The 25,776-nt window shown below is 42.5% G+C and overlaps 1 protein-coding gene across 1 annotated transcript in view; it reads left to right on the top strand.

Moving 5' to 3' along the window:
• Positions 1–24,581, top strand: part of LOC130488109 (solute carrier family 15 member 1-like) — a 36,800-nt gene extending 12,219 nt beyond the window's left edge. The window contains exons 9-22 of the mRNA XM_056861690.1: positions 2,960–3,046; positions 4,689–4,778; positions 5,291–5,335; positions 5,594–5,626; positions 5,717–5,805; positions 7,555–7,636; positions 10,199–10,321; positions 11,292–11,438; positions 12,631–12,680; positions 14,598–14,705; positions 16,641–16,734; positions 17,305–17,451; positions 19,640–19,747; positions 24,361–24,581. Coding sequence (XP_056717668.1) covers positions 2,960–3,046; positions 4,689–4,778; positions 5,291–5,335; positions 5,594–5,626; positions 5,717–5,805; positions 7,555–7,636; positions 10,199–10,321; positions 11,292–11,438; positions 12,631–12,680; positions 14,598–14,705; positions 16,641–16,734; positions 17,305–17,451; positions 19,640–19,747; positions 24,361–24,549 — 1,392 coding nt within the window. The 3' untranslated portion in view covers positions 24,550–24,581. The remainder of the gene's footprint in view (positions 1–2,959; positions 3,047–4,688; positions 4,779–5,290; positions 5,336–5,593; positions 5,627–5,716; positions 5,806–7,554; positions 7,637–10,198; positions 10,322–11,291; positions 11,439–12,630; positions 12,681–14,597; positions 14,706–16,640; positions 16,735–17,304; positions 17,452–19,639; positions 19,748–24,360) is intronic.
• The last annotated feature ends 1,195 nt before the right edge of the window (positions 24,582–25,776 follow it).

The following is a 25,776-nucleotide window of genomic DNA, read 5'->3' as shown; positions in this document are numbered from 1 at the left end:
GCTAGCATTTTCAAGGGTCTTGAAACCAGCGGGTTGGATCCAGCAGGAAAAGTACCTCCGATGGAAGAGTGATGATTTTCATGGCAGACCCCCGCTGTGTTTTTTTCTGGGGGGGTCCTCTGTCCCCCAAGAACAGCATTTGGAAGGCATTTTAGCTGCAGCGGGAGGGAACAGGCAGGAGAGTTTTGTTCCACAAATGGAAATCCCTTCCATCAGCAGAGAGTTTTTTGTAGGATCCAACCTAGTATTGTGTGTGTGTGTGTGGGGGGGGCCTATTCCTAATTAAATTGAAAACTGATACTCAAAAGCAGAGCTTTATGACATTCAGTCAAAAAGACAACACGTAATTCTGAAACTAGATAAGGAAGAGATGAGGGTATTATGGGTAGACAAAGAATTTTTGCAAATGCAATTACATGTACACGTCAAATATATTTACCAGTAAATACACTGTACACCAGTAACTTTTCCCCATTCTGCTTTTAATTTGTTTGAATATTTCACTTGAGTTGTAAACCCCTTATTTAAAAAAAAAATCTGTTTGGTTCCAAATGAGTTCCGTTTATTAAAAATCCGCCAGTGTATCTACATTTAAATGAATTGGTAATGTTATGCAAGGTAAAGGTAAAGGTCCCCTGTGCAAGCACCGGGTAATTCCTGAACCATGGGGTGACGTCACATCCCCACATTTACTAGACAGACTTTGTTTACAGTTTGGTTTGCCAGTGCCTTCCTCAGTCATCTTCCCTTTACCCCCAGCAAGGATGGAAGGCTGAATCAACCTTGAGCCGGCTACCTGAAACCAACATCCATTGGGATCGAACTCAGGTTGTGAGCAGAGCTTTTGACTGCAGTACTGCAGTTTACCACTCTGTACCAGGGGCTCCTAATATTATGTACTACAATATAATGACTTTATTCTGTATATGTAGCTGTTAACTCTCAAATCCCCTCTGCCTTTTTTTATAAACTACTGAATAATTCAAAGGAGACATTACTCTTTCCAAAGAATGCACAGCTTTCAGTACATTGATTCCACAAGGCCAATTCTATTCCCCATGCTTTTCAATCTCTGTGTAAAGCCCTTTGGTCAAATCACAGTTTTGGGGTTGGTTGTCATCAATATGCTGATGATACCCAGCTCTACATATCCTCATTCAACTCTCCTGGTGATGCGGTAGTAGTCCTAAAAAGCTGCCTGGCTGCTGTGCTTAACTGGCTAAAAGTTAACAAATTGAAACTAATGCCTGAAGAGACAGAGGTAAATCTGGTTGGGAAGGTGGAGGTCTTGAAGGACATTGTTCTCCCCACTTTGGATGGAGATCCACTGACCCTTGCTGACTCACTTAAAAGCCTTTGGGTTATACTGGATCCAACTTTATTATTGGATAAGCAAGTTAATGCAGTTGCAAAATAATGCTTTCTGCCAGCTCAATCTAGCCTGTAACATGGTCCCTTACCTTGATATGACTGATCTGGCCACCTGGATCCACGCCAAAGTAACACTGAGACTAGACTACTGTAATGCATTGCACACTGGTCCCCCCTCAAAATCAATTTGGAAACCCACTGATGCAGAATGCCACAACTCGGCTGTTATTGGAAGCTAGACGAGGCATGCCCCGACCTGGATGGCCTCTGCTAGCCTGATCTCAGCAGATCTCAAAAGCTAAGCAGGGTCGGCCCTGGTGAGTATTTGGATGGGAGACCACCAAGGTGGTCTAGAGTTGCGAGGAAGGCAATGGCAAACCACCTCTTGCCTTGAAAACCCTACTGGGTGGCCATAAGTCAGCTACGATTTGAAGGCATTTTCCACCACCACTACCACCAGACCGAGCATGCTCATTACTCCCATTCTGCAGACACTCCACTGGGTGCCCATTTGTTACCAGACTCAAGGTTTTGGCTATCACACTGAAAGCCCTTCATAGCCTTGGTCCCTCTTATCTATGGGATTGCCTCTCCCCCTGTGCTGCACCATGACAGTTTTTCTCATGTTAGCAGGGACATGTGTGTGTGCCAACCTTGAAATGAGTTAAATGTGCTTTCTCTGTTGTGGCTCCCCCCTTATGGAATGGCCTGCCCAAGGAAGTCATAAAGGCTCCCACTCTCCTGGCTTTTTGCAAACTACGCAAAACGTAGTTGTTCAGTTGGTAATGTACTACTTCCAATGCTTCTGTGTTAGAACTATGACCTGTGCCTATACAATATTTGAAGATTTGATCCACTATTTGAAGATAATGGATCATTCCCCTGGTACAAGCCTCGGTATCCATCATTCTTCTAGGTCCCACACTGTCTCAGGCATCATCCTGGGATTGTCATGAATGTCTGCCTCAAGCATCAAGAAAGGGCATTCTAATCCCCTTAAACAACAATCACTTATATAGCATAATTGCAGGACTGCATATTTTTTTAATTATAAATATCTTTCAAGTAAAGTAGTAGTAGAAGAAGAGTTGGTTTTTATATGCTGACTTTCCCTACCAGTTAAGGAAGAATCAAATTGGCTTACAATCGCCTTCCCTTCCCTTCCCCACAACAGACACCCTGTGAGGTAGGTGAGGCTGAGAGTGTGTGACTAGCCCAAGGTCACCCAGCTGGCTTCAGGTGTAGATGTGGGGAAACAAATCCAGTTCACCGGATTAGCCTCCGCCGCTCATGTGGAAAAGTAGGGAATCAAACCCGGTTCTCCAGATCAGAGTCCACTGCTCCAAACCACCGCTCATAACCACTACACCACTAAAAGTGCAAGAGTTGCACCCCTCCTAAGCTCATTGAAGTCAGTGGACTTGGAAGGGTGTAACTCTTCTTAGGGTAGCACTGCAATGCAGTACCACATCTGGTTAATAATATTTCAGTTAGTAAGTTATGCTAGGAAAACTTACTTCTTTCCGTAAGTTATGTTTGAATTAATATATAATTTTAAAAAATAAACTATCAAACTCTTTCTTTGCAGTTTTCCATCAAAAACAGATTTAGATATCGCAGCAAAGAATACCCCAAGAGGGAACATTGGCTAGACTGGGCGAGAGAGAAATACACTGTAAGTTGTGCTATTTAGCTATATCTTTTTAATATTAAATCTTTTTAATATTAAAATTCTTTTTATTAAAATGTTTGCCTCAAGTATTCATACTTTGCATTGACCTATTCTTATTAAATTATATGTATAGCCAAGTTGCCCAGAGCGTATGGCTAGAAATGCCATTTTCTGCAGCCTAGGGTTTCTCTGCCTTGACCTAAATAGCCACAGGCTAGCCTGATCTCGTCAGATCTCAGAAGCTAAGCAGGGTCGGCCCTGGCTACTATTAGGATGGTAGACTTCCAAGGAATACCAGGGACATGATGCAGAGGCAGGCAACAGCAAACCACCTCTGAACGTCTCTTGCCTTGAAAACCCCACCAGGGGTTGCATAAGGCAGATGTGACTTGACGCCAACAAAATGGGTTTCTCGGATGGCCCAGGCTAGCCTGATCTCGTTAGATCTCAGAAGCTAAGCAGGGTCAGCCCTGGTTAGTATTTGGATGGGAGACCACCAAGGAATACCAGGGTTGCTGTGCAGAGGAAGGCACTGGCAAACCACCTCTGTTAGTCTCTTGCCATGAAAACCCCCAAAAGGGGTCGCCATAAGTCAGCTGCGACTTGAAGGCACTTTACACACACACACAGGTGACTCCTAATGTTAATCACATCACTGTTCCTCTTGATTCTAATGGTTTATATCATTGTTCATAGCAGGGAAGAAGAGCAAAAGGCTTCTGTTGTGAAAGGGGAGGGAAATGAGATTCAAACCCTGAGAGACAAGTGTTTTACATGTCCAGTCAAAGAACAGGCAGATTTGTGTATAAAGCATTGGTAGGGGCCTCGATGTCCCTGAGCCATAACCAATACTCCTTCCTCTTCAACATTTGTATACAGTGGGTGTGCTTACTGGAGAAGACCTGGAGCTTCCTCTCTGGCCTTTTTCTTTTTTTGGCCCCCTATATGGGCCAGGCCTCTCTGTCATAACCAGCCAACTCTGCCTTTCTCCTAATAAGCCACCTGTAGTCTGAGGAGATAAAGTGAGACAGAATATTTTAAATGGATATAAATAATCTCCTTGGCTTGGGATCACCCAATCTGGGATGAGATCAGTTTGATTTGCTACCAGATCTTTGGCATTCAAGGATTATGCCCTTTGGGGATCTTATGCAATAAACCCAGTATTTTGGCCAGACTGCCAGATTTTGTTTCACAGCTTGTAGCTTGTAGCTTTCCTTGTCTTGAGTGAAAAGCCCCTGTGTTCCCTCATCAGCCATATAATGACTGTACATCAGAGTCCCATCTGGGCTGATTTCCTTCGGTATGGTTTTCTTAGTGTATTGTTAATGTGACATTAGTCCGTAACTATATTTTCTAATAGTCTGGTTATTAACCAGTTTTACAGGAGGGCCATTTTGAGAGGGAAATGGATGGTGGTGGATGAGGCACCCTCTGATCCCCCCACCAGTGACTTTCCACACATTTTTCTTACATGGCCATTAGCTACTTTTTGAAAGGCCTCATGGTGGTGGGGGTACATTAGTTGTTACAGATTCCTGATGTAGTATATACATGGAAAAATCTGCTTGTCACTCCACAGATAATGCTTTTAGTTTGTATTATTTTTTAACGTCAACATATATTTCTTGCTCCTTTCTTATAGAAACGTCTTATCACTGAGATAAAGATGGTCATGAGAGTACTGTTCCTGTATATTCCAATTCCAATGTTCTGGGCTCTTTTTGAACAGCAGGTAACTTAGGGAAACTGTTCACTGTTACTGGTGATCATGCTTCTCCTATTGGGGGCATACTGTTAGACACACATTTTGTTTTAGTGTGTGTGTGGTTCCCCCCCCCCCCCTTATATATCTTTGTGCATTAGCATTTACATTAATGTGTTTTGGCTTGCAGCCCAAGCATTCCTGTTAGTAATTTTGTTAATTCACTAATTTAATAGATAGAGCAAAGTGTAAGAGAAGGTACAGTTGATCTTCAGTTAACGATGTGTTTCCATAGATACTATTTGTCAAGTGTTAACTTCATTATCACAAAGGCTGTAGGCAAACAAAACTTTTAATTAGTTTTTCTTGACTTTTGCTAGTTTTAACAACCATTACATTTCTTCTGTTTCTTGTCTGCCCTTCCCTCAAAACATAGACTCAAGGCGCGCACGCACACACACACACACAAATCTTGATATTCAGAAGATTCCTACTTTAGTGTTTAAATTATTTAGAGATTTCTTGTGTGTTTTGTTTTTAAGGGATCCAGATGGACACTCCAAGCCACAACGATGGATGGAGATTTTGTAAGTTATTTCTGAAACTCATGAGTCAAAATCCAGGTCTGGTTGCGCTTCCAAAAATGCAGTCTTTACAGGTTGTGCTGTCATTGAGAGCACATACTGTGTCTATGGTTCATAGTATTACACATTATATCCTTGTAGAAACTTGTTTATTTGGCCAAATAGCCTTAGTTGGATTTTGACAATGATGTGTAACGCTTACTTTTTTGAGCACTTGTAGTAATTTTGAAAGTAAGACACATGTCCCTCTCTCTTCTTTAGGGATCTGTTCAGATTCAGCCAGACCAGATGCAGGTACAGTAAGCTGCTACATTAATGCTATTTTACGAAATGCATATTTGTTGTTTGAAAGTTTCTAACTCTCTTCCCACCCACCCCCAACAGACTGTTAACCCGATCCTCATTGTTATAATGCTCCCGGTTGTAGATATGGCGATTTATCCACTAATTAATAAATGCTGCTTTAACTTCACGTAAGTAAACGTATGGTTGGAATCCGCTTTTAAGTCTGTTAAGTTTTTTTTCCTTTATTTTTGAGGCACACATGAATACATGAAGCTGCTTTATACTGAATCAGACCCTTAGTCCATCAAAGTCAGTATTGTCTACTCAGGCTGGCAGCCATTCTCCAGAGTCTCAGGTAGAAGTCTTTCACATCCCCTACTTGCCAAGTCCCTTTAACTGGAGATGCCGGGTATTGAACCTGGGACCTTCTGCATGCCAAGCAGAGGCTCTACCACTGAGCCATGGCTTCTCCCCACAGAAGTATGGCAGTGAAAATAAACACTGAGGGGCAAGAAGCATAGAGGTGTGGCTTCATATAAATATAATTTTGATTAGTTTCCTATTAATTGGTTTATAAAAAGGGAAAGATGGAAAAAGGAGAATTGGTTTGTAGGAAAGAAATTGGGAATATGTACCTGTCTTCTGTTAAGCAGAGGTTTAACCAAGCAGCAATCAGCCCAGTGTAGCTAGCCTGTAATGAAACACAGAAGTTTGACATCCTAGTTTTGTAATATCTGGAAGCACTCGCTTTCTTCAAAACAAAGGAGCCGTGGTCTGATTTCTTGAATGATTGAATGCCACTATAGGAACACAGAGTGCCAGTTGCTTTAAATGTTGGAATGAGTCTTCCACATATTGGGAATGAATTAATGCAACTGTTCTGATGCGGATTCCCCTGGTTGTGCCAGAACTTTGAGCCAGCGTGGTGTAGTGGTTAAGAGCAGTGGATTCTAATCTGGAGAACTGGGTTTGGTTTCCCAACTCCTCCACGTGAAGCCTGCTGGGTGACCTTGGGATAGTCACAGTTCTCTTAGAGCTCTCTCAGCCTCACCTACCTCCCAAGGTGTCTGTCGTGGGAAGAGGAAGGGAAGGAGATTGTAAACCGGGTTGAGTCTCTTTTAAGTGGTAGAGAAAGTTGGCATATAAAACCAACTCTTCTTCTTCTAAATAAATAAAATACTATAAAACATCGCTAATTAGGAAGGACATTTATTCCTTTTTTCTATTTTTAATGGCTATGTATTTCCATTCTTACTTTCTGTATAGCAGCATTGAAGGGGAATTAAAATACGTCATGATGCACAGTTATTTGGTTGGATCCAAAGGTGTGTTATTTTACTGACAACTCCTCCTCCACATGAAGCCTGCTGGGTGCCCTTGGGCTACTCACAGTTCTCTTAGAGCTCTCTCAGCCTCACCTACCTCACAAGGTGTCTGTCGTGGGGAGAGGAAGGGAAGGAGATTGTAAGCTGGTTTGATTTTCCTTAAAAAGGGAGAGAAAATGGGCATATAAAAATCAAGTTGTCTTCTTCTATTCCTATTGGAGCTTTGGCCCAAGCAGAGAGATCTGTTCAGGTGAGTTTAAAAAATGCAGCCTCAGTGCTGAGAGTCCAGATAGAAGTTTCCTGTTCTATATGTCACATAATTAGGGATGATTTTGTGATAGTGGTCTGAGGGTGTACTGAATCTGCCACTTTCTGAGCTGTAGCTAAATGTGACAACGAGACGGATGCCTCTTATAGGCAGAGGAATTAATTCAGTAAAACAATAATTACAGCTTAAGGCAATAGTAAAGTTCATTAACTATGAGGTGTCAAAAGGCCAATGGTGATCTTTTTTGGAGACCTTGAAGCAACAGCAGGTTTGATAACAACAACTGGAAGATTCAAGTAAAGCATGTTACTAAACAGCCTCCTTGTTCATTCTTCCTTTACCAGGCCTCTGAGGAAGATGACAGTTGGGTTGCTTCTGGCTGCTTTGGCTTTCATTGTTGCTGCTGTGGTGCAAATCGAAATAGATGTAAGTAAACTTCAGCTGCCTTGACCTGGATGGCCCAGGCTAGCCTGACCTCGGAAGCTAGGCAGGGTCAACCCTGGTTAGCACTTGGATGGGAGACCATCAAGGAAGAGCAGGGTATACAGAGCAAGGCAATGGCAAACCACCTTTGTTCGTCTCTTGCCTTAAAAACCATAAGTTGGCTGCAACTTGATGTCATTTTCTACCACCAAAACTTCAACCAAGGGGTTTCCTCTTGTGTTTTGGATGTGATACGGACTTGGGATTTAAATTCCAGTTTAGGCTCCTTTTTCTAATTTTGACCTAGTTAGAAGAAAGGTGTTAATTGGTGCGAGGTCAATTTTTTGAAGCTTAATAAGTATACACCTTTTTCAAACACAAACGCCAAATCCTGCAACTGAAACGGAACATGGAGCTAGATTTGAGTGATACTTGAGCGGAATGATATTGAATAGAAATGGAAAAACAAGAAGTGTGCAGGGAGTGGGGCTGATCGTGGAACACTATGAGAAGTAGTTAAAGAAAAACAATTTTTCTTGGTTGACAGAGGAATGACATAGCCAGTAGGTTCTGCTTCCAATCCCCAACATCTCTGCTAAAAGAGCCTTAGGTAGCTAGTAGGCATTATAATGCTTAGCTAAGACAGAGTAACTACACTGTTATTTTTATGGGGCTACACAATTAAGTGTCTTTGTGAGGGAGGTGGAGAAGGTCGGGCAATGAAATGCACATAATCAGAATCATATATATTTCTATACCTTTGGGTACAGGCATATATTTGCTATCCAGTACACTGTGATCTAATATGTATAGATGTTAAGTTGTTTTCATCTGAGAAAGCCCTCACAACATGTCTTTGTTTGGCTTGAAGGTGTTATGATTAATACAGATTTTAAAGACACTCTTTAGCAGAGTTCTAAAAATGCTTAGCTGTACTCAACCAGTTACTCCATTTGATTTTTAGGTTTTATGTATACTTGGCCTCTTCTAAATTGGAAAATACAAATATTTTTTATATTTGTCTTCTTCTAACTTGGAAAAGGCAAATATTTTTGATAGCCTAACGAAATTAGGAAGTGGTTGAAGAAGTCTGGCTGAAAAGTCTGGCAGAAGAGGTGGATCTGGCTTTAAGATTAAATTTGTCTTCTGCTTAATCTGTTTTATTCTTTTATCTACAGTTGGACCAGGTTCTTGATTACTGTCAAAACAGATTAAAAGCATTGCTAGATTTATTTATCTAGATTACACCTACTCCACTTTTCATTACCAGACCTTTTTAAAGCTGCTAAAAGTACTATAAAAAAGAATTGTACATTAAGGAACACAGAGGAGAGGCAGGATGGCAAGGCTGAATGGTTGCTTCTTGCCTGGCCCTTGATGGCAAATTAAGTCTTCCCTTCAGAGCTGCATGAATCTTATACTGGTCTTCTTGAAGAGGAATTATTTTAAATGACATGTTAATATTGCTTAAAGATGAGCTTAGCAGCCAAGTGGATTTCCTTGATCAGTGGTGTCCAGTTTTTCCAGATTTACTGAGTAGTAAGCACTTGGCAGAAAGCCACACCACAGTCATGTGACAGATAAGCATCCTGAATCTCTGGGCCTTTCTTCTGTTTTAGAAAGGAATCCTTGTGTTTCCTCGGTGACCTCACCTTGTAGTCCTACTGGTCATCTAAGTATGTGTTCAAAGAGAGGCAGGAATAATGGCACCCTTACTTTCTACATAGGTGCTCAAACAGAACAACCTTCCAAAAAGCAGCAAACAACTGGCGGCTTTTTAGGGGCTGTGCAACCCACCTGAAGGTCCCATGCAAGGGCTGGGTTGACCCATTACTCACGCTGACGGGTAGCAGCATGTTTTAGGATTATAGGAAGGAGCAGGCTGCAGAGTGGTTGGTTTCTTCCCATCACAGTAAACTCTCTGCCTTGGAGGTTTCTGTCCAGAGGTTTTGGCCCGTTGGTTTTAAAGGTCTTCTTGCAACTAATAGTACTGATGACACAAAAAGCATTGAATCAGCTCAAGCATCATGCAGGCCCACAGGAAGATGACTAGCAGCTGCAACAACATTCAAGAGTGGTTATGATTTAAAGTAGTTATATTGAATTGGCCATAGAAAGAAACGGCAATTGGGTAGCAGATATTGTCGAAGGCTTTCACTGTCAGAGTTCATTGGTTCTTGTAGGTTATCCGGGCTGTGTAACCGTGGTCTTGGTATTTTCTTTCCTGACGTTTTGCCACAGCTGTGGCAGGCATCTTCAGTGTTACTCCTCTGAAGATGCCTGCCACAGCTGCTGGTGAAACGTCAGGAAAGAAAATACCAAGACCACGGTTACACAGCCCGGATAACCTACAAGAACCAATGGGTAGCAGATGTTTAGAATAAAGGAAGCGTAGCAGAGATTCCCTTGCTCGGGACATTAAGGTGGCTGTGGAAATAGGCATTGGCATTTTTATGACAACCTCTTTAGAATGTAGACAGATTACTGTTGTTTCTCTTTCCAGGTGGATGTTGATAGATCACATTTGATATTGACACAGCATCTCTTTGTTTCTCTCTCCTACAGAAAACTCTCCCAACATTTCCTGAACTAGGCGAGTCCCAAATAAAAGTAATAAACTTGGGGAACAGCAATGCAACCGTTCATTTTAACACTGGAACATCTGTAAATGTGACTTCTTTGAAATCAGTAAGTTAAGATTATTTTTAATTTCCACTGTAACTTCAAAACTATATAGTGAGATACACTTTTTTTCCCTTCTGTTAATTTGATACCAGTAGGCTTATATTCCTACCATTTATATGTAGAGTTTAGTGGTCTTGAACAACACCATAATTTATTCACAGGTTTTAAATTATTTTAATGCATTGTTTTCTTTGGGGAGTTGAGTAAAAATGGGATTAAATGGAAATAATAAACCAGGTAAATCAAACGTATTTTGGGGTGTACCCTACTTCCGTGTAAAGTAGAGCTGTAATCATAGCAATTTACAACTATCCATTTCTTTTTTTTAGCTTAGACATTTCAAGACTGTTGCCAAGTGCTTCTTAAATCTCATTCATTCTTTTCTAAGCTCCCCTGATTTGACCCAGTTTGTAGATACTTAACCCATCCATGTTTCTGTTTAAAGTTGCTCCAGTGTTGTTGTACTTAAAACTGTCACAATGAAAAATTGCACAGAACAGCCCAAGCAAAGCATAATTTTTCATGTCTTGGGTTTGCTGCTTCTGTAGTGCATCCCAAAATAGCATTTTGATTCCCCCACCCCACATTCAGCTGAAGCCCCTGTCTCTCTAGGTCTTTTTCAGATGGATTACAACCAAAGTGGTTATTCTTCCTTTGAATATGTTACAACAGCAAACTGGGAATTAATTCAGTGTCACTGGAGTCATTCTTGAGAATCAAAATATTTCTTCCAGGGAGCTGACATTTTTTAGATAGTAAGTATTAGAAACAAGTGGAGAGAAACCGAACAGTCCAATTATTCTAATAGCAACAATTCTGGCAAATCAAAGGCAGGAATGGGTTTTTGTGCCAATCTTCAAGTAGCACAATTTATTTAATCTGCAGAATTCAGAATGCAGAGGTAGTCTGGATAAACCTATAGATAACATGTAAGGGCTGCTACTGACTAACTGTACATTCTTCTAATTTGTAGACGGGCTACCTCTCTTTTGACACTGCAGACTTAAACTACATCAATGTGACATATGGAACTGAAACGAGAAGCAATCAGTTTGCATTTGTGGGAAAAGAACGACACACCCTTGAAATAACGAACGTGGCTGGGATCCAGGCTGAACTGGTAAATATTTTAATGGCTAGTAAGAAACCAGCCTCTAGTGTCACTGTTCTGTTTTGATATGCTCTCTTTGCTTATTTTTTGTTTGATATAAAACATATGCATTTATAAATGTTGCGAGTGTATGTGTACATTAGTTCTGTACAGGAATTATTACAGCTGATATAATGTACGCATGATAGTCTTTCAACTAACAGTGTGAGAGAAACTGAAATAGTCTGATTCTTCTGACTGTTTAATCAATCTTTAACCATGGCTAAGGCAAACGAAGATTATAATCTGGTGAATAGCTGGTTTCAGATATTGGTCACTAGGGCACATTGTAAGCCTTTATTGTGGCTGACATTGGTACCAATAAACAGCAGTCTTGTGGCATCTTAAAGACCACCCATTAAAAAAAAATTAGGCTAAGCTTTTGTGAACTGGTGTCTACTTCATCAGATGCATGTAGAGGATCTCTCATTTGGCAGCCTTATGCATCTGTGGTTATGAAGAAAAAAATTAAGCTTCTCAGCCTTTTGGCTAAGATCAAGTGTAGAAAAAAAAATTAAGCTGCCAAAACGCACTTGTTCTTTTCTTCAACATACTAACCTAGCTTACTCCTCTGGAACTGGTAATGTTATAACACTTAATTGTGGTTAAGGCACAGGTATGTGTGAGTGGGTGAGAATTTTCTCTCCCACTTCCAACTACATAAATATTACTTAGGAACACTATGGGTGCACTGTTCTTAAGGCCATAATTAGAATACTGTATATATGCTCTCAGTGAACATATGAAGTTGTCTGTCAAGGTCTGCTCTAGCTGGCAGAGAATCTCAGGTCAAGGTCTTTCCCATCATCTACTACTGGATCCTTTTAACTGGAGATGGCAGGGATTGAACCCAAGGCCTTCTGGGTGCAGAGCTTATGTTCTACCATTAAGCTACAGCCCCTCCCCAAAGTTCCTTCCCTTTGTGTACTCTTTCATTATGTTTGGAATGTGTAAATTTCAAAGAAGACTTTTTCACTAAATATAAGTTAAGCAGTCTTTGTGCAAAGCATTCCTGTTCGTTAAATCATGAGATAGGCAATGTTAATAAAAAATAACTGTCAGACGACTTAACTGCATGCAAGCATTCAACTATCATATCTGATGCAAAAGATTCTACATCTTGACACGTGCTCTACTTACTTACACTATCTTTTCCCACCAGCTTGTGGACGGTCTCACAGTAAAGCCGGAGCAAGGAAACAATAAAATCAGGTAATATGAACTGTATTTTACATATATATGAAGTATTATTAGGTGCTTTTCATCTTTAAAGTCTTCAGATACATGCTTTTGCTCAGTGGGAAACTTACAGTATACAGTAGGATGCTGCTAATCCAGTCCTGTGTTCCCGTTTCTCCCACATAGCATCTAGGGATCCTTAGTGTGTCCAGTGACATCATCTTACTGAATGTTTCCCTTCTACTTATCTTGTGGGGACAGGGGAGCTAAGCACAATGCTGTTGATATCAGACTGGGACCGTACCTTCTCTTGGACTTAACCAGGTCTGCAGCAACTGGCCATAACCCCAACTGGCCATTATCCCAGTCCAAACCTTTGGGCCGTTGACAGTTTCGGTGGCCACCCAGATGGCAAGAGGGTCAGCGCTGCCAGACCAGGCGATGCATAGCTCCTGCACAGCATCAAGCAGCCCTTTATGGAGCTGCCGGAAGTAGCTTCAGCTGGGCCAGATCGACTAAGCTATCAAGCAAACGGAGAACAGGTGTGAGAGGTTAGAGACGGCTGTTGGGTATGCGTGCAATTAAGCTTGGCCAAATGGCAGGCTGGGGAGGAGGCTCCAGGTCTTCTCCAGGGGCAGAGGGAAGACTTGGGAAGAGAAGAAATGGAACAACGTGCAGTTAACCCCCTCCCTTCTCTGCATCTGAGGCCTTTGCTGGCCCTAGGGTCTTGGCTGGAACCATGGAGGTGGACAGGGAATACCAAGTAGCTGCGGGATCCCTGCAATATCCTATCACATTTTGATAGGGAGAAGGGAGATATAAGAACACAAGAAAGGCCATGCTGGATGAGACCAAGGTCCATCAAGTCCAGCAGTCTGTTCACACAGTGGCCTACTAGGGCTGTAGTTTTGGCATCATCCTTTCCCCTGCTGTAATGCTTAGTTCCCAGCCTAGTATCTTTGCTCTTTCATATGTTATGAAATAATGCGATGGTGAACAGAGAGAACTATGCTATGCGCGTTCTTGTTAGAGGTTGATATGTAGTGATTTTACGGCATATCAGTATATTGAATTTTAAAAACATTCTCTCAACAGTATTAACTCAAGAGAAGTTAAACGTCAGTAAGGAAATCTCTGTGAAATACATATTGCCGTGCCAGTGTAACAGCAACTTCTAATATAAATTTTGATGAAAGAGAAATACAGCATTGTGGAATGATGGCTGTTGTCAAAGAGTCCCGAAGCCTGTAAAAATCTTGGCAGTGCTGCCACCACCTGGGACAGCCACACTGCTGTATTTCAGTCCTCTTATACAAGGAGCAAAATGTTATCTATGTTTATTCAGATATGATGAGCTTGAGTAAGCAGAGTATAATGTGGACATTCTTCATCAAAAAAATTAAAAATTCACAAATGTCAAAAAATTGCAGAAGGTGTACAGGCTCGCTACAGTATCTGATCGTAACAAGTTTTGTACTTTGTCTGGTTTAAGTTTCTGGCTATTTCTGGAATCACGCTTCAGACAGAACCCAAGCAGAGTTAGAAAGATAGCTCCATATTGTTTAGAAACTGTCAACAGAACTTGTCTCCTACTGGCAAAATACGTCCAAGTCCTCAGTTTCTTAGATGAAAAGGCTTTTAACTGGATAAGGGAGGGTTAAAGACTGGCTAGTTAGATGAAACTTGATGCAAATGAAGGTCGATTGACACCAACCGCCTATGGAGTACCATATTCTGGGCCACCTAGGCCATATGGACTAGTCCAGCAGAAAGGAAAACAGTCTACAAAAGCAATTCCAGGTCTTACTTATGGAGGGAGTTGAGTTTTGAAGGCCTGTTGAGTTAATGATCAACACTAAAGAAAATTTCACCATTTGTTAGCAAATAGGTACCCATAAGGCTGAATAAAACTGGTACAACATTGATATCTTAATCTTATTTTTTTTTAAGATTTATAAACAGCTTGAATTCAACTATAAATATTACTATGGATGGTATTAATTTTGGAGAATTGATGTATTTTTCTGCCACCAATTATTCATCTTTCCAAAGAGGAGTGTAAGTATTTCAGCTATTTCCTTTTGTCTTGGTGCCCACGCTTCTGTCCAGTGATGTAGCTTCTGCTTAGTTTTGGAAAGAGTGGGTGTTGTTACTTTAGGGGGTAATATGAGTGCAGGAGAGGGGATAGTGGGACTTCTGGTTGTATCTCCTAATAATTTATTATATAATAACAGAGTAATATTCGTAATATGTGGGTCTGAAAGTTATGGCATTGGGAGGAGTGAATATTATTGTTGGGTGGGGAAGGTGTTAAGCATCTTGGTTTCTGAAGCTGTTTTCCATTCCACATCTAATGGTCATCCCAAACTAACTGGTAATTGTGAGTCGGTTGGTTTCTGTAGGAAATTTAAGTTTTATAAGGGAAATCCTTTGGGTGGAGGCAGCTGGGAGGCGAAAAACAGACACCCACGCGTTGGTAGCCATAAAGGCCACTGGAGGGGAGAAGTCAAAAGAGAACTACAGAAGATATTTTGGACATGCCTTTCCTCCCTTTCATGGTATAGGTTAATGACTGGGCTGTTAAAATATACATGAAAATACGCATGAAGCTGCCTTTTACTGAATCAGAACCTTGGTCCATCAAAGTCAGTAGTGTCTACTCTGACCCGCAGCAGCTCTCCAGGGTCTCAGGCAGAGGTCTTTCACGTTACCTACCTGACTAGTCCCTTTAACTGGAGATGCCAGGGATTGAACATGGGGCCTTCTGCATGCCAAGCAGAGGCTCTACCACTGAGCCACAGCCCCTCCCCGAGGCCTGTTATTGCAGTACGTTAGTGCTCTTGCTGGGGTACCATCTACCTCACTCCCCAGGGAATTTCCTGGCTGAGCCAGGAGATGATCTCTGGAGATGATCTCAGGCATGTTGGAAGCGGCTAATAAGTACCAGGAGGTTTCAGTAATCATGCTGTGTTCCCCTTGTCCAGCCACGCTTGTGACCCGGTAGCATAAATACAGAGGTGGCTGGGTGGGGAGCAGAATTAAAACCAGAGCTGTCATGGTAGGGGAAGGGGTATTTAATCTCTTCCCTCTCATATACCTTTGCTTCAGTCTGACTCCTTCTCCCCCTGCAACTGCTGCTGGCGACACAGAGTGAAATACGTAGTGGTGTAGTGTGAGCTCAGGAAGCCTTGCTAAGGTTGCCAACCTCCAGGTGATGGCAGGAGATCTCCTGCTATTCCAACTGATCTCCAGCAGATCAGTTCCCCTGGAGAAAATGGCCGCTTTGGCAACTGGACTCTATGGCACTGAAGACCTTTCCCTCCCCAAACCCCGCCCTCTTCAGGCTCCGCCCCCAAAACCTCCTGCTGGTGGCGAGGAGGGACCTCGCAACCCTATGACTAATGCTTTGTGTTCTAAAACAATGTTATTGAAACTACCTGAACTCTGCTGGTCAGTATTTTAAAAGAACCGTTGTTTTGAGTTTGGCCAAAGGAAGTTTCAGACTTGTAACCCAAATGCTTCTGCGTGGCTACTGGACAGCATTTTAGGATCTCGGGTATTGAACTGATGATGATTTTGGCCTAGTGTTGCTTGTGTATGTGCATGCGTCCTTCCTGCAGAGTCAACCTGAATGTTTATAAATACCCCAAGTCTTTCCTCACAAGTAAATTGAATCAGTGAACCTGAATCCGTGTCTATGGTTTCTGGAAGTGGGAAATGCCATGGAATAATGTTGACTTTCATCACTAGTAACACTGATGTTTTATAATGTTGCATTGCTCATTATGCACATCTTAAATGATATTTTTCCTACCACTCCCTTAAGATCAGGAATCTGTCCCGTTGACCTCAAGTATGTAGGCAACATTAGCTTGTGGATGATGTCTAAAATGTTAACAGGCAATAGTAAAACTTTCAATAAGGTAACAGTTACGGGAATTAAAAAACAATGTGATTTAAATTAGTCATGTAGATTAACTTTTTTTCTTCCAGAAAACCGATTAAAGTTATTACTGACAATCAGCGTTGTGAAGCACAGTCTTTGCCATTTGGGTATGGTAGTGCTTATACCATTATAGTAAAAGAGGTAAGTTGTAAAAACAGCAACACAGAGGCAGATTCAGAATTGTGTTGCATATCTTTTTTAAAATTAAAGCAACCCTTGAAGTTCGTAGTGTTTTTCTCACTAAAAACTAGTTGCATTATTATATAGCTTTCTTGCAACTTTTTCTTAAGACCTGCTGCACTGCTATACAAGAATTGTGCCAAATGTTTTGCTGGCCTAAGATGACGTGATTGAAGCAAAGGGTATTTGGCTTGGAGACAGATGTGCCTTAGACTCAAATGCCCATTTAGTTGTATATAGAAGTAGCAGTTGTGACTCACCATTTTATGATGTAAAGGCTTTCTGTTAACATTCTTAGAATGTAAATATTTTCATTCATGGGAGCAGCCTATGTAAAATTCTCTCACAGTCGAAATGCATGTGTACAATCTGGGTCTCCCTCAACTTGAGTAGAGGGGGGATTTTTGCTGGAGCTTGTTAGACATCTTTATGGCTATGTGTGTGACACTCAGGAAAAAAAACTTGCATTTTTAAGCACACAAAACATTTTAGCTCTTCATGCATTAATATGGAATTTGGTTTTGATTTCAGTGTAACAACACTGTGTTGAGCGTCACATATGTTGAAGATATTCAAGCCAACACTTTCAGTATGGCTTGGCAAATCCCACAGTACTTCATTATTACTTGTGGTGAAGTTCTCTTCTCAGTCACGGGATTATCATTTTCATATGAACAGGTAGGTGACTTTACTTCAGAAGATAAAGGCCATTTATGCTCGGTAATTAGCAGCGCGTTCCAGACTGAATTGCCCCACATATTTTTTTTTATTTTTCACGCTGAACCATCATTCCAGAAGTGACTGTGAAGCCGGCGCATACCTGCTTCGCATTACTTAAGAGCCCCTTTAACGCGACCTTTGGTGTTTGCTTTGCCCGCGCCGGGAAGAATTCCCTGAAGGAACCATGCAAAATAACAGCGGCGCATTAGCTATGCACACGCTAATGGCTATGCAAACAGGAAAGAAGGAGCAGGCGAGTGGATGTGTGTGGAATTTCTCCTTTTGCTTTGGGACCGTGAATATGCATTTTTAAAGTAGCATTTAAAAAAGCTTTGAGCAATCATCAAAACTGACCATGCATAAATGGACACAATGTTAATATTCAGAAGATGACAACAGAAAACGATTTCTATAGAAAGACTGGTTAATAAGCCTTGGACGTGGGCTTTCTGTCATTTGTGCTAGATAATTTCTGAACCATGTGAATTTTCATGATGGTGGTTGCTTTGCAATCGGGTTCAAATTTCTTGCTGTATAGAAAAGGGGTATAAGATTCTGCAAATGTTGTGTTAGCTTGAGGTGTTACTTCAGGATTGTACTCTATTCAAGAATAAGTTTTAACAAGTGGGGACCCGTAAGAAACTTGCAGAGAGGGTGCATCCCTTGCTACCCTCCACCCTTGACACTCTACTCACCCCCATCTTTCAGCTCTCCCAACCTATACCCACATCATTGGCACTCCTTTCACCCCCACCCTCGCTGCTCTCCCCACCTACCCCCGCCCTGGGCATTCTTCTCACCCACCACCTTTGCTGATCACCCCACCTACATCAACCCTTGGCACTTCTCTCACCCTCACCCTTGCTGCTGTCCTCACCTACCCCCTCCGGCACGCCGGGACTGGTGCGGCTGCCGGTGTCCTCCTTTGGCGTGCCTGGGCCCAGAGTGGCTGCTGGCGTCCTCCAGCATGGTGTAGTGGTTAAGAGCGGTGGTTTGGAGCAGTGGACTCTGATCTGGTTAGATATTAGGCCCATAGATCGTGTGATTATGGTCAGGTTACAGTCATTCAGTGCACACAAATAGACAGACAGAGTCTTTCCTTCTTTTAGAATCAAAACTTTATCTAAAAGGAAAGGGTAAACTGGGATAAAAACAAATCCAATCCTTACTACCAAATCTAGTTTCCTATAAACTTGCTAGATTTCTCTAGCAGGAATCTAAAAGCTTAATGGCGACCCTCTCTGCTCCTGGGAGAGCAGAGGCGATCCATGCTGCTTCTGTAAAATCCAAAGGTGTGTGTGACACTGCCTGGGGCAGCTTCTCTTCCTGTCTTAAACAAAGGAGAGCGGTTACTCCTAAAACATTCGACCCGACCCAGGGACGTGTGGTCAATGGCGATTTGCTGACTAATTCACTAGAGGTTGCAATGACATGACATCATATTCCTGAGTCTGTCTGAACATCAATACAAACAACTCTTTGCTCTCTGACAGAAATGGAACTCGCATTATATTCCCAACATGGAGAACCGGGTTTGATTCCCCACTCCTCCACATGAGAAGCGGGCGCTAATCTGGTGGACTGGATTTGTTTCCCCACTCCTACACATGAAGCCAGCTGGGTGACCTTGGGCTAGTCACACTCTCTCGGCCCCACCTTACCTCACCGGGTGTCTGTTGTGGGGAGGGGAAGGGAAGGTGATTGTAAGCCAGTTTGATTCTTCCGTAAGTGGTACAGAAAGTCAGCATGTAAAAACCAACTCTCCTCCTCCTCCTCCTCCTCCTCTGGCATGCCCAGGCCCCGAGTGGCTGCCAACGACCATCTCACCTCAGTTCTTTTTTTTAAAAAAACGGGGTGGGGATTTAACCTCCCCTTGTCCTTGTCGTTGTTTTAGTTTTCACATTTTTCTGCAAACTCAGGGAGAACCCCACATTTGAAAAACATCTGGTTGGGGTGAGTGCCGCTATCTGCAGATTTATATATATATAGATTGTCCATAAATTCTAAGCTATACTTAATAATTTCCCAGCCATTAGAAAGCCAGTTATAGATCAGCTAATGTGTCTGACTTGAAACATAGTACCAATATGCAAAACAATTCAATTATATATATATATATATATATTATATATATTTGTTTCCACAGGCACCCAACAATATGAAGTCTGTGTTGCAAGCTGGCTGGCTGTTGACTGTGGCTATTGGCAACATAGTTGTTCTTATTATAGCTGGAGCTACAACAATTAGCAAACAGGTAAATTGAAGTCAGTGTTTATCAGCTGTACTGAACCTGAATGACATAATAATTAGAAGTGGTCTTCTGGCCTTGAGTGCATGAAGTGATTGCTCTAGTAGTGACTGAAGATTGGGGGGGAAATCAGGGTATGCAATGTTCTGAAACATATGGAAATGGGACCTTACCATAGGCCAAATTCCAAGCTAGGTAACACTACCTTAACCAGATAGAAAATGATAATAGAGAAACAAAAACGTAAGGCCAATAAGTTCCCCATCATTTTGGTCGAAAGATAATGACCTGAATGCCACCTTTGAGGGTAGGAGAAAAAAACAGGTCAGACATTGCCATTGGACCAAAGGTTTATGCATAAGTGGCAAGAATACTATATAAACTCCAACAAGAATAAGGGGCATTAGCACAAAAAAAAATAGGCCAATCAAGGCCCTCAAAAACCGTGGTGAAAATATTGAGTAAGAATTAATCAGAGCATGGAGGACCGAGATGACCGCCAGATGATGCTTGATGGAATAACGGTCAGACAGTTTCAAGTATGAGTAATGACACACCTCACATAATGGTGACGTATGAGGTTGGAGGCCGTCTTGACCCCTGTTCATTTGAAAACCAAACCCACTTGGCAGCATAGGACTGTCATGTGGAAGGTATACATAGTACTATCGACACCACTCTAGCTAGGTCCCGTCCAATGGTTGGGATAACCACGCCATTTGTCGTAGTGAAAGGACATTGTGGCAAAGAGTGGAAAAAACTAAAAACATTGTGGTCAACAGGGAGCTATGAGCATTTCTGTTGTCTTGATCCTGTGTAGTCAGGGAAACAAAAAAGGGCATCATTGATAGAGCATGACCAGCACTGGAAACCATCCACAATGGCTCCATGGCAGCCAATGGCCTTGAGCAATATAAGGACATATTGCATCAGCGCTTGTGACAATAGGAACCTACAAGAGCAAACTCCATTATCTAAGAACAAAGGAGAAAGGTAGACAGAGGAACTACTTGGGGGCTGACAAAACTGGGAAAATCCATAATAGTAGACTATGTCTACCACCTGAATGACCTAGAAGGAAATGTTCTGACTTCCCATAATGTGAGTTTATGAGGGGAAATAATTAGGTAGACCTCTTTAAACAAATGCTGTGAGAACCTCAGTACTGAAGGGATTAAGCACAGCTCTGGATATTGGAAGACTATAGCCTTGAGGCATTATCAGTAGAACACTCGCCCTGTCAGACAGAATCTGCCTCACTAGTCTGGGAAGGCGTAGGAGACTAAGGGATATGCGATCATCCCAACCTAGGGAACAAGACTGCAAACATCCCATGTGCGGAACTAGCACACCTTTTCTTATAAATGTTCTCTTGAAACCCCTATTATGTAATTTGACTACCAAGGGTCTATCAGCCTTAGCGTAAAGATGGACAATACAGGCAAAGGGATCTTTCTCTAGTCTCCAAGATTCCTCTTGGGAACATATCCACAATTGCAGAAAAAAACTTGCAAGGAATAGCAAAACCAAGACATACCGGGAGCAGGAGGCTACAAATGGAGAAACCTCCAGGTTGGTAAAATGAATTCCCCATAGCCAACAACCCAATTACAGCTCCACAGCACCACCTGTTGATGGCAAGGAAGTAGGTGCAAGAGGGCTGCACTTGTAAACACACTAGGGCCAATTAGAATAGTAGTACATTACACTAAAAATAGTGAATCGCACATCCAAATCATAAAACAAGTTCCGTACAACTTGTGGATAGAGCAACATATAATCGTATTTCCATCCAGGGCTACAAACCAAAAAAGGCCCCCAAACAACAGAGGAAGGACATCTGAAAAAGGGGATATCCTAAATTTGGGCACCATATATCCTTATCAAGGAGTCCGAGTTCCATTCAGGGCCTCTTCCCAGCATTCACCATATCAAGGCCAATATTCAGACCGACAGTGGAGTAAAATTGTCCGCTCCCAGATAAGGGGAAGCCATAAGAGGGGGTTATTTGCATCGCAGCATAGAGACCTCAGCTGCAATGAACTCAATATGGAAAGAACCAGGTGCCTAGGATGGTGAAGACCATCATTCAGCACACAGCACCAACATAATCATACAGTATCCTGTAGTGACGCTACCCTTGGTTGGCCAATGTGTGAACAGACTGCTGGACTTGACGGGCCCCAGTCTGATCCAGCATGGCTGCTCCGGTATTCTTACCCATTTGTCCCTGGGAACTCAAAACCCTTTGTGAGGTGGAAAAGTCTCCCTGATGCTGGGTAAACGGAATGTGTACATATTAGAAGTGTACATAAGTTGCTTAGGGTAATTACAGCCCTATCACTGAAAGTGCCCTGGCCATAATGGGTACTTCTGGCCAGTGTCAAAGGGGCAGCCACTGCAACCTTAGGGCAAAAATGGGACCCTGACCCATACTGAAATAGGAGTGTCCCAGTAACGACGAGGTAAGGGACACTGTAAGAGGAATCCAGTATCCTCGTCTTAACTTTATACAGAATGTCAAACTTCTAGAGGAAAACTTGGCTATAAAAAGAATTAAGCCAAATGTATTCCAAATCGATGTCACATAACACAACCCTATTGGGTCTGAGCTAAGAACTAAGAGTGGGTAGCAAATCCTCCAGCCTATGCCATCCAGATTAATAGCTCTGAATGGAGCTGAAGACCCCTTGAGAGACAGGCAGGAACTCTGATGGGATCCATCAAATCGGGCTGCCCATGAGATGTGGCTCATAAGACCTCCCTCCTTGATGTCGGGGGGGGGGGGGACAAATGTCAATGCACCAACAGAAGTGCAATAATTCCAGAGCAGATGGCTCTGGGGACATAAAGGGAGGGGAGCGGAACATGGCTAAGAAGCCTTTCCCATTTGTTGGACAAAGTTTCAGCCCAAGCCCAATCCCTGCTTACCACACGGTGACGACGATGCTCAACATCGAGGGAAGTGGGGGGGGCAGCGCCAAGCCCTCTTCCTCGAGTCTGTAACAGACCCAGCCTCAACAGCGACATCTACAATCAGCATGGAGGCGAACTTGAACCAATTATTCTCTGCATCGAAGAGGAATCGGCGTACACCATTGATGAGAACCAAGAGGCTGCCGTGCTGGGGCATCGGTGAGCTGACGTGGAGAGGTTTTCCACCCGGAGGAAGGATATACGCTCCTGTCTCCTTGGAGCCTCGACCTCGAAACCTTCCTCCTCCTCAAAACCTCCATGGGGGAGTGATCCCCTAGTGCTGTAGAGCAGCAGGATGTCCTCGGAGTATATGACTGCAAGGTTTCATCCATGCGCGTTATGGGGGACGGAGCCCCTAGTGCAACAGCAAGGGTAGATGCTCTCATCTTCTTGAAGATCAGAGATCAGATCACCTGGACAAAAATGGCCGCTTTGGCAATTGAACTCCATGGCATTGAAGTCCCTCCCCTCCCCAAACCCCGCCCTTTTCAGGCTCCGCCCCAAAAACCTCCCGCCAGTGGCGAAGAGGGACCTGGCAACCCTACCCTGCCAACCGTACCCCTCTGCAGCCTCTATCTTGCAAAACTAGTCTTTCTCCACAGTGAAGACCAAAGCAATTTATATTCTCCTCTCCTCCTATTTATCCTCACAACAACCCTGTGAGATCTGCAGTCTAGAGATGAATTGTAATTATAATGGAATTGCAGACAATAGAAATCTGTCCCCCAGGAGAAAATGGACGCTTTGGAGGGTGGGCTGTATTGCACTATACCCTGCTGAGGCCTCTTCCCTCCCCAAACCCTGCCCTCCTCAGACTCCAGCACAAAATCCCCAAGAATTTCCCATCCTAGAGCTGACAACCGTAGGCCTGACCCCAGTGAATCCTCTCTCAAAGGCCAAAATAAGTCTGGAAAAAGCCCCACCCCCTGCCTTTTATTCACATAAATGGAATCCTGGAATGCTGTGGTTGCCTAGCAACAGCCACGGAGGTAATCCATTGTTTAAAGCTACAGGCGCTCCTTTTATCTTTTTTTTTAGTTCATTTTTTTAGATTTCACATTTTTCTGCAAACCTGGGGCCCTTTTCAGGTTTGTAGAAAAAGCTGGCTTGCCCCTTCACAGCTCCAGTCACTGGATTTAAGTATCCAAAGATTTGGCCAACTTCACTATTAGAATATAAGATAGTTAATATGGAACCCTGAGACTCTTGTAAACCACGGTTTTGTAGTTGCCTTTGTTAGATTTATCACTGAAAAGCCTGAACAAGTGTGGAGAGTTTCTGTCAAATTTGTAGGAAATTGAAGAAGTCTAAAGGTGTGTATTGTACTAGAAAGAAATCTACCAAATCGCCTCGACCTCTGATCTAATGCTATCATACACCTCCCCCCACCACATGCAAGGTTTTTCCTAACCCACACCTATGAACTATGTGAGTGTTAATTGGCACAAGCAGAAAGCTGCCCATATAGTTTGGATTCTCATGACAGCAACCCCAGTGCAGTAATGTCTGGAGCAAGTTTAAAAGTCATATGATTCGTTTTTACTTTTTCAGCTAACCCAAATCGGTTTTTCCCTTTACTAATAAAGTAGCATACTGTGCTAAGAAAAACACTAAAATCCTTTCTTCCCCCTTTTAATCCACAGTGGGCAGAATATGTTCTGTTTGCTGGTTTGCTTGTTGCGCTGACCATTATTTTTGCCATCATGGCCTATTTTTACACCTATGTGGACCCAGCTGAGATCGAAGCTCAGCTTGTAGAGGAAGAAAAAGAGGAGAAGAAAGAATCTATTCATGAAAATGGGACTGTACCAGACGCACAGACTCAGATGTGAACATATATTCAAGTCTGAACAAGAATGTAAACTGCCATCCAGCAAACTGCATTCCCAGGTTGAGATCTAGAAGCGTCACATGCTGTCACTGGACATCACTAGACAAGGATGAATAAAAAGTACAGTTGAAAAGCACACATCCTTCAGAGTGTTGCTCTTGGTGATGAAAAAGAGAAAAGCCCATAATCTCATATTTTCCCCCATGCAATATACAGGCCCAGGGGGCTTTTTATGCTGCCAAAAAATAATGAATGCATAATATAGAAGTTGTTTGTGAAAATACATATCTGAGCCTGCTGAATGTTACCACCCTGGTATTATAGTAGAGAAGTCTTTTGTCAGCTTGTGCATAAGAGCTCTGCTCTCAGGTAGCCATTGTGGTAAAGGAGAACAAAGAGGATTTACATTGTGAAGAAGCAAAGGCGGGTGAAATAAAACTTGAATTGTAACTATTCTGTTTTTGACTTTGCTTTTGGAGCGAGAAAACAAATCTGGCTTTCTATTTCATGTCCACTGGGGTAAGCATGGAGCATTCTGATACTAATATTTACTGAAGCAGAGCTATCTTGTTCATATATATCCCTGACTATGCCAGATCTAAAAAATCTAAAGCAAAGGTTTGCAATTTCACATGGCTGTGTGGCATATGGAAGTGTATATCAAGGTGATTTGCCTACAGTTCGCATACAGTTTCTTAGAGGATATTCCACACTTCAGAATGCCAGAAAAAATTTGATTGCTTCCCCCCTAAGATGTCTAAAGGCCAGCGATGCCAAAGAAAAAGAGCAGAGTGGGATGGGATACATAGGGAGGCCAGCCTCCGGGTGGGACCTGAGGACCCCCCCAGAATGACAGCACATCTCCAGACTACAGAGATCAGTTCCCATGGAAAAAATGGATGCTTTGGAGGGTGAAGTCTATGGCATTGTACTTCACTGAGGTCCCTTTGGTCCCCAGGTTCCATCCCCAAATGCACAGGAGTCTCCCAACCTGGATTTGGCCACCCTATCTCCCCACAACCCACTGGTGGCCAGGGGCATCCTTGCAACCCTAGGAATGTGGCATATTGATAAAGAAAAATACTACAACCATGTTCATATCTAAGGTTACTGGAGTAATATTACTCTTGAACATAATCCATTTGAAACAGTGGGACACACTCAGGTTATCACTTCAAAGGAATTCTATCATAGGACTCCCTGCTGTTCTGTCAACAACAATTAAAGT

This window comes from Euleptes europaea, chromosome 16 (assembly GCF_029931775.1).
Source record: "Euleptes europaea isolate rEulEur1 chromosome 16, rEulEur1.hap1, whole genome shotgun sequence".
Classification (NCBI taxonomy): Eukaryota; Metazoa; Chordata; class Lepidosauria; order Squamata; family Sphaerodactylidae; genus Euleptes; species Euleptes europaea.
The sequence above is the reverse complement of the archived record's forward strand: the minus strand, read 5'-3'. Positions and strand labels throughout refer to the sequence as shown.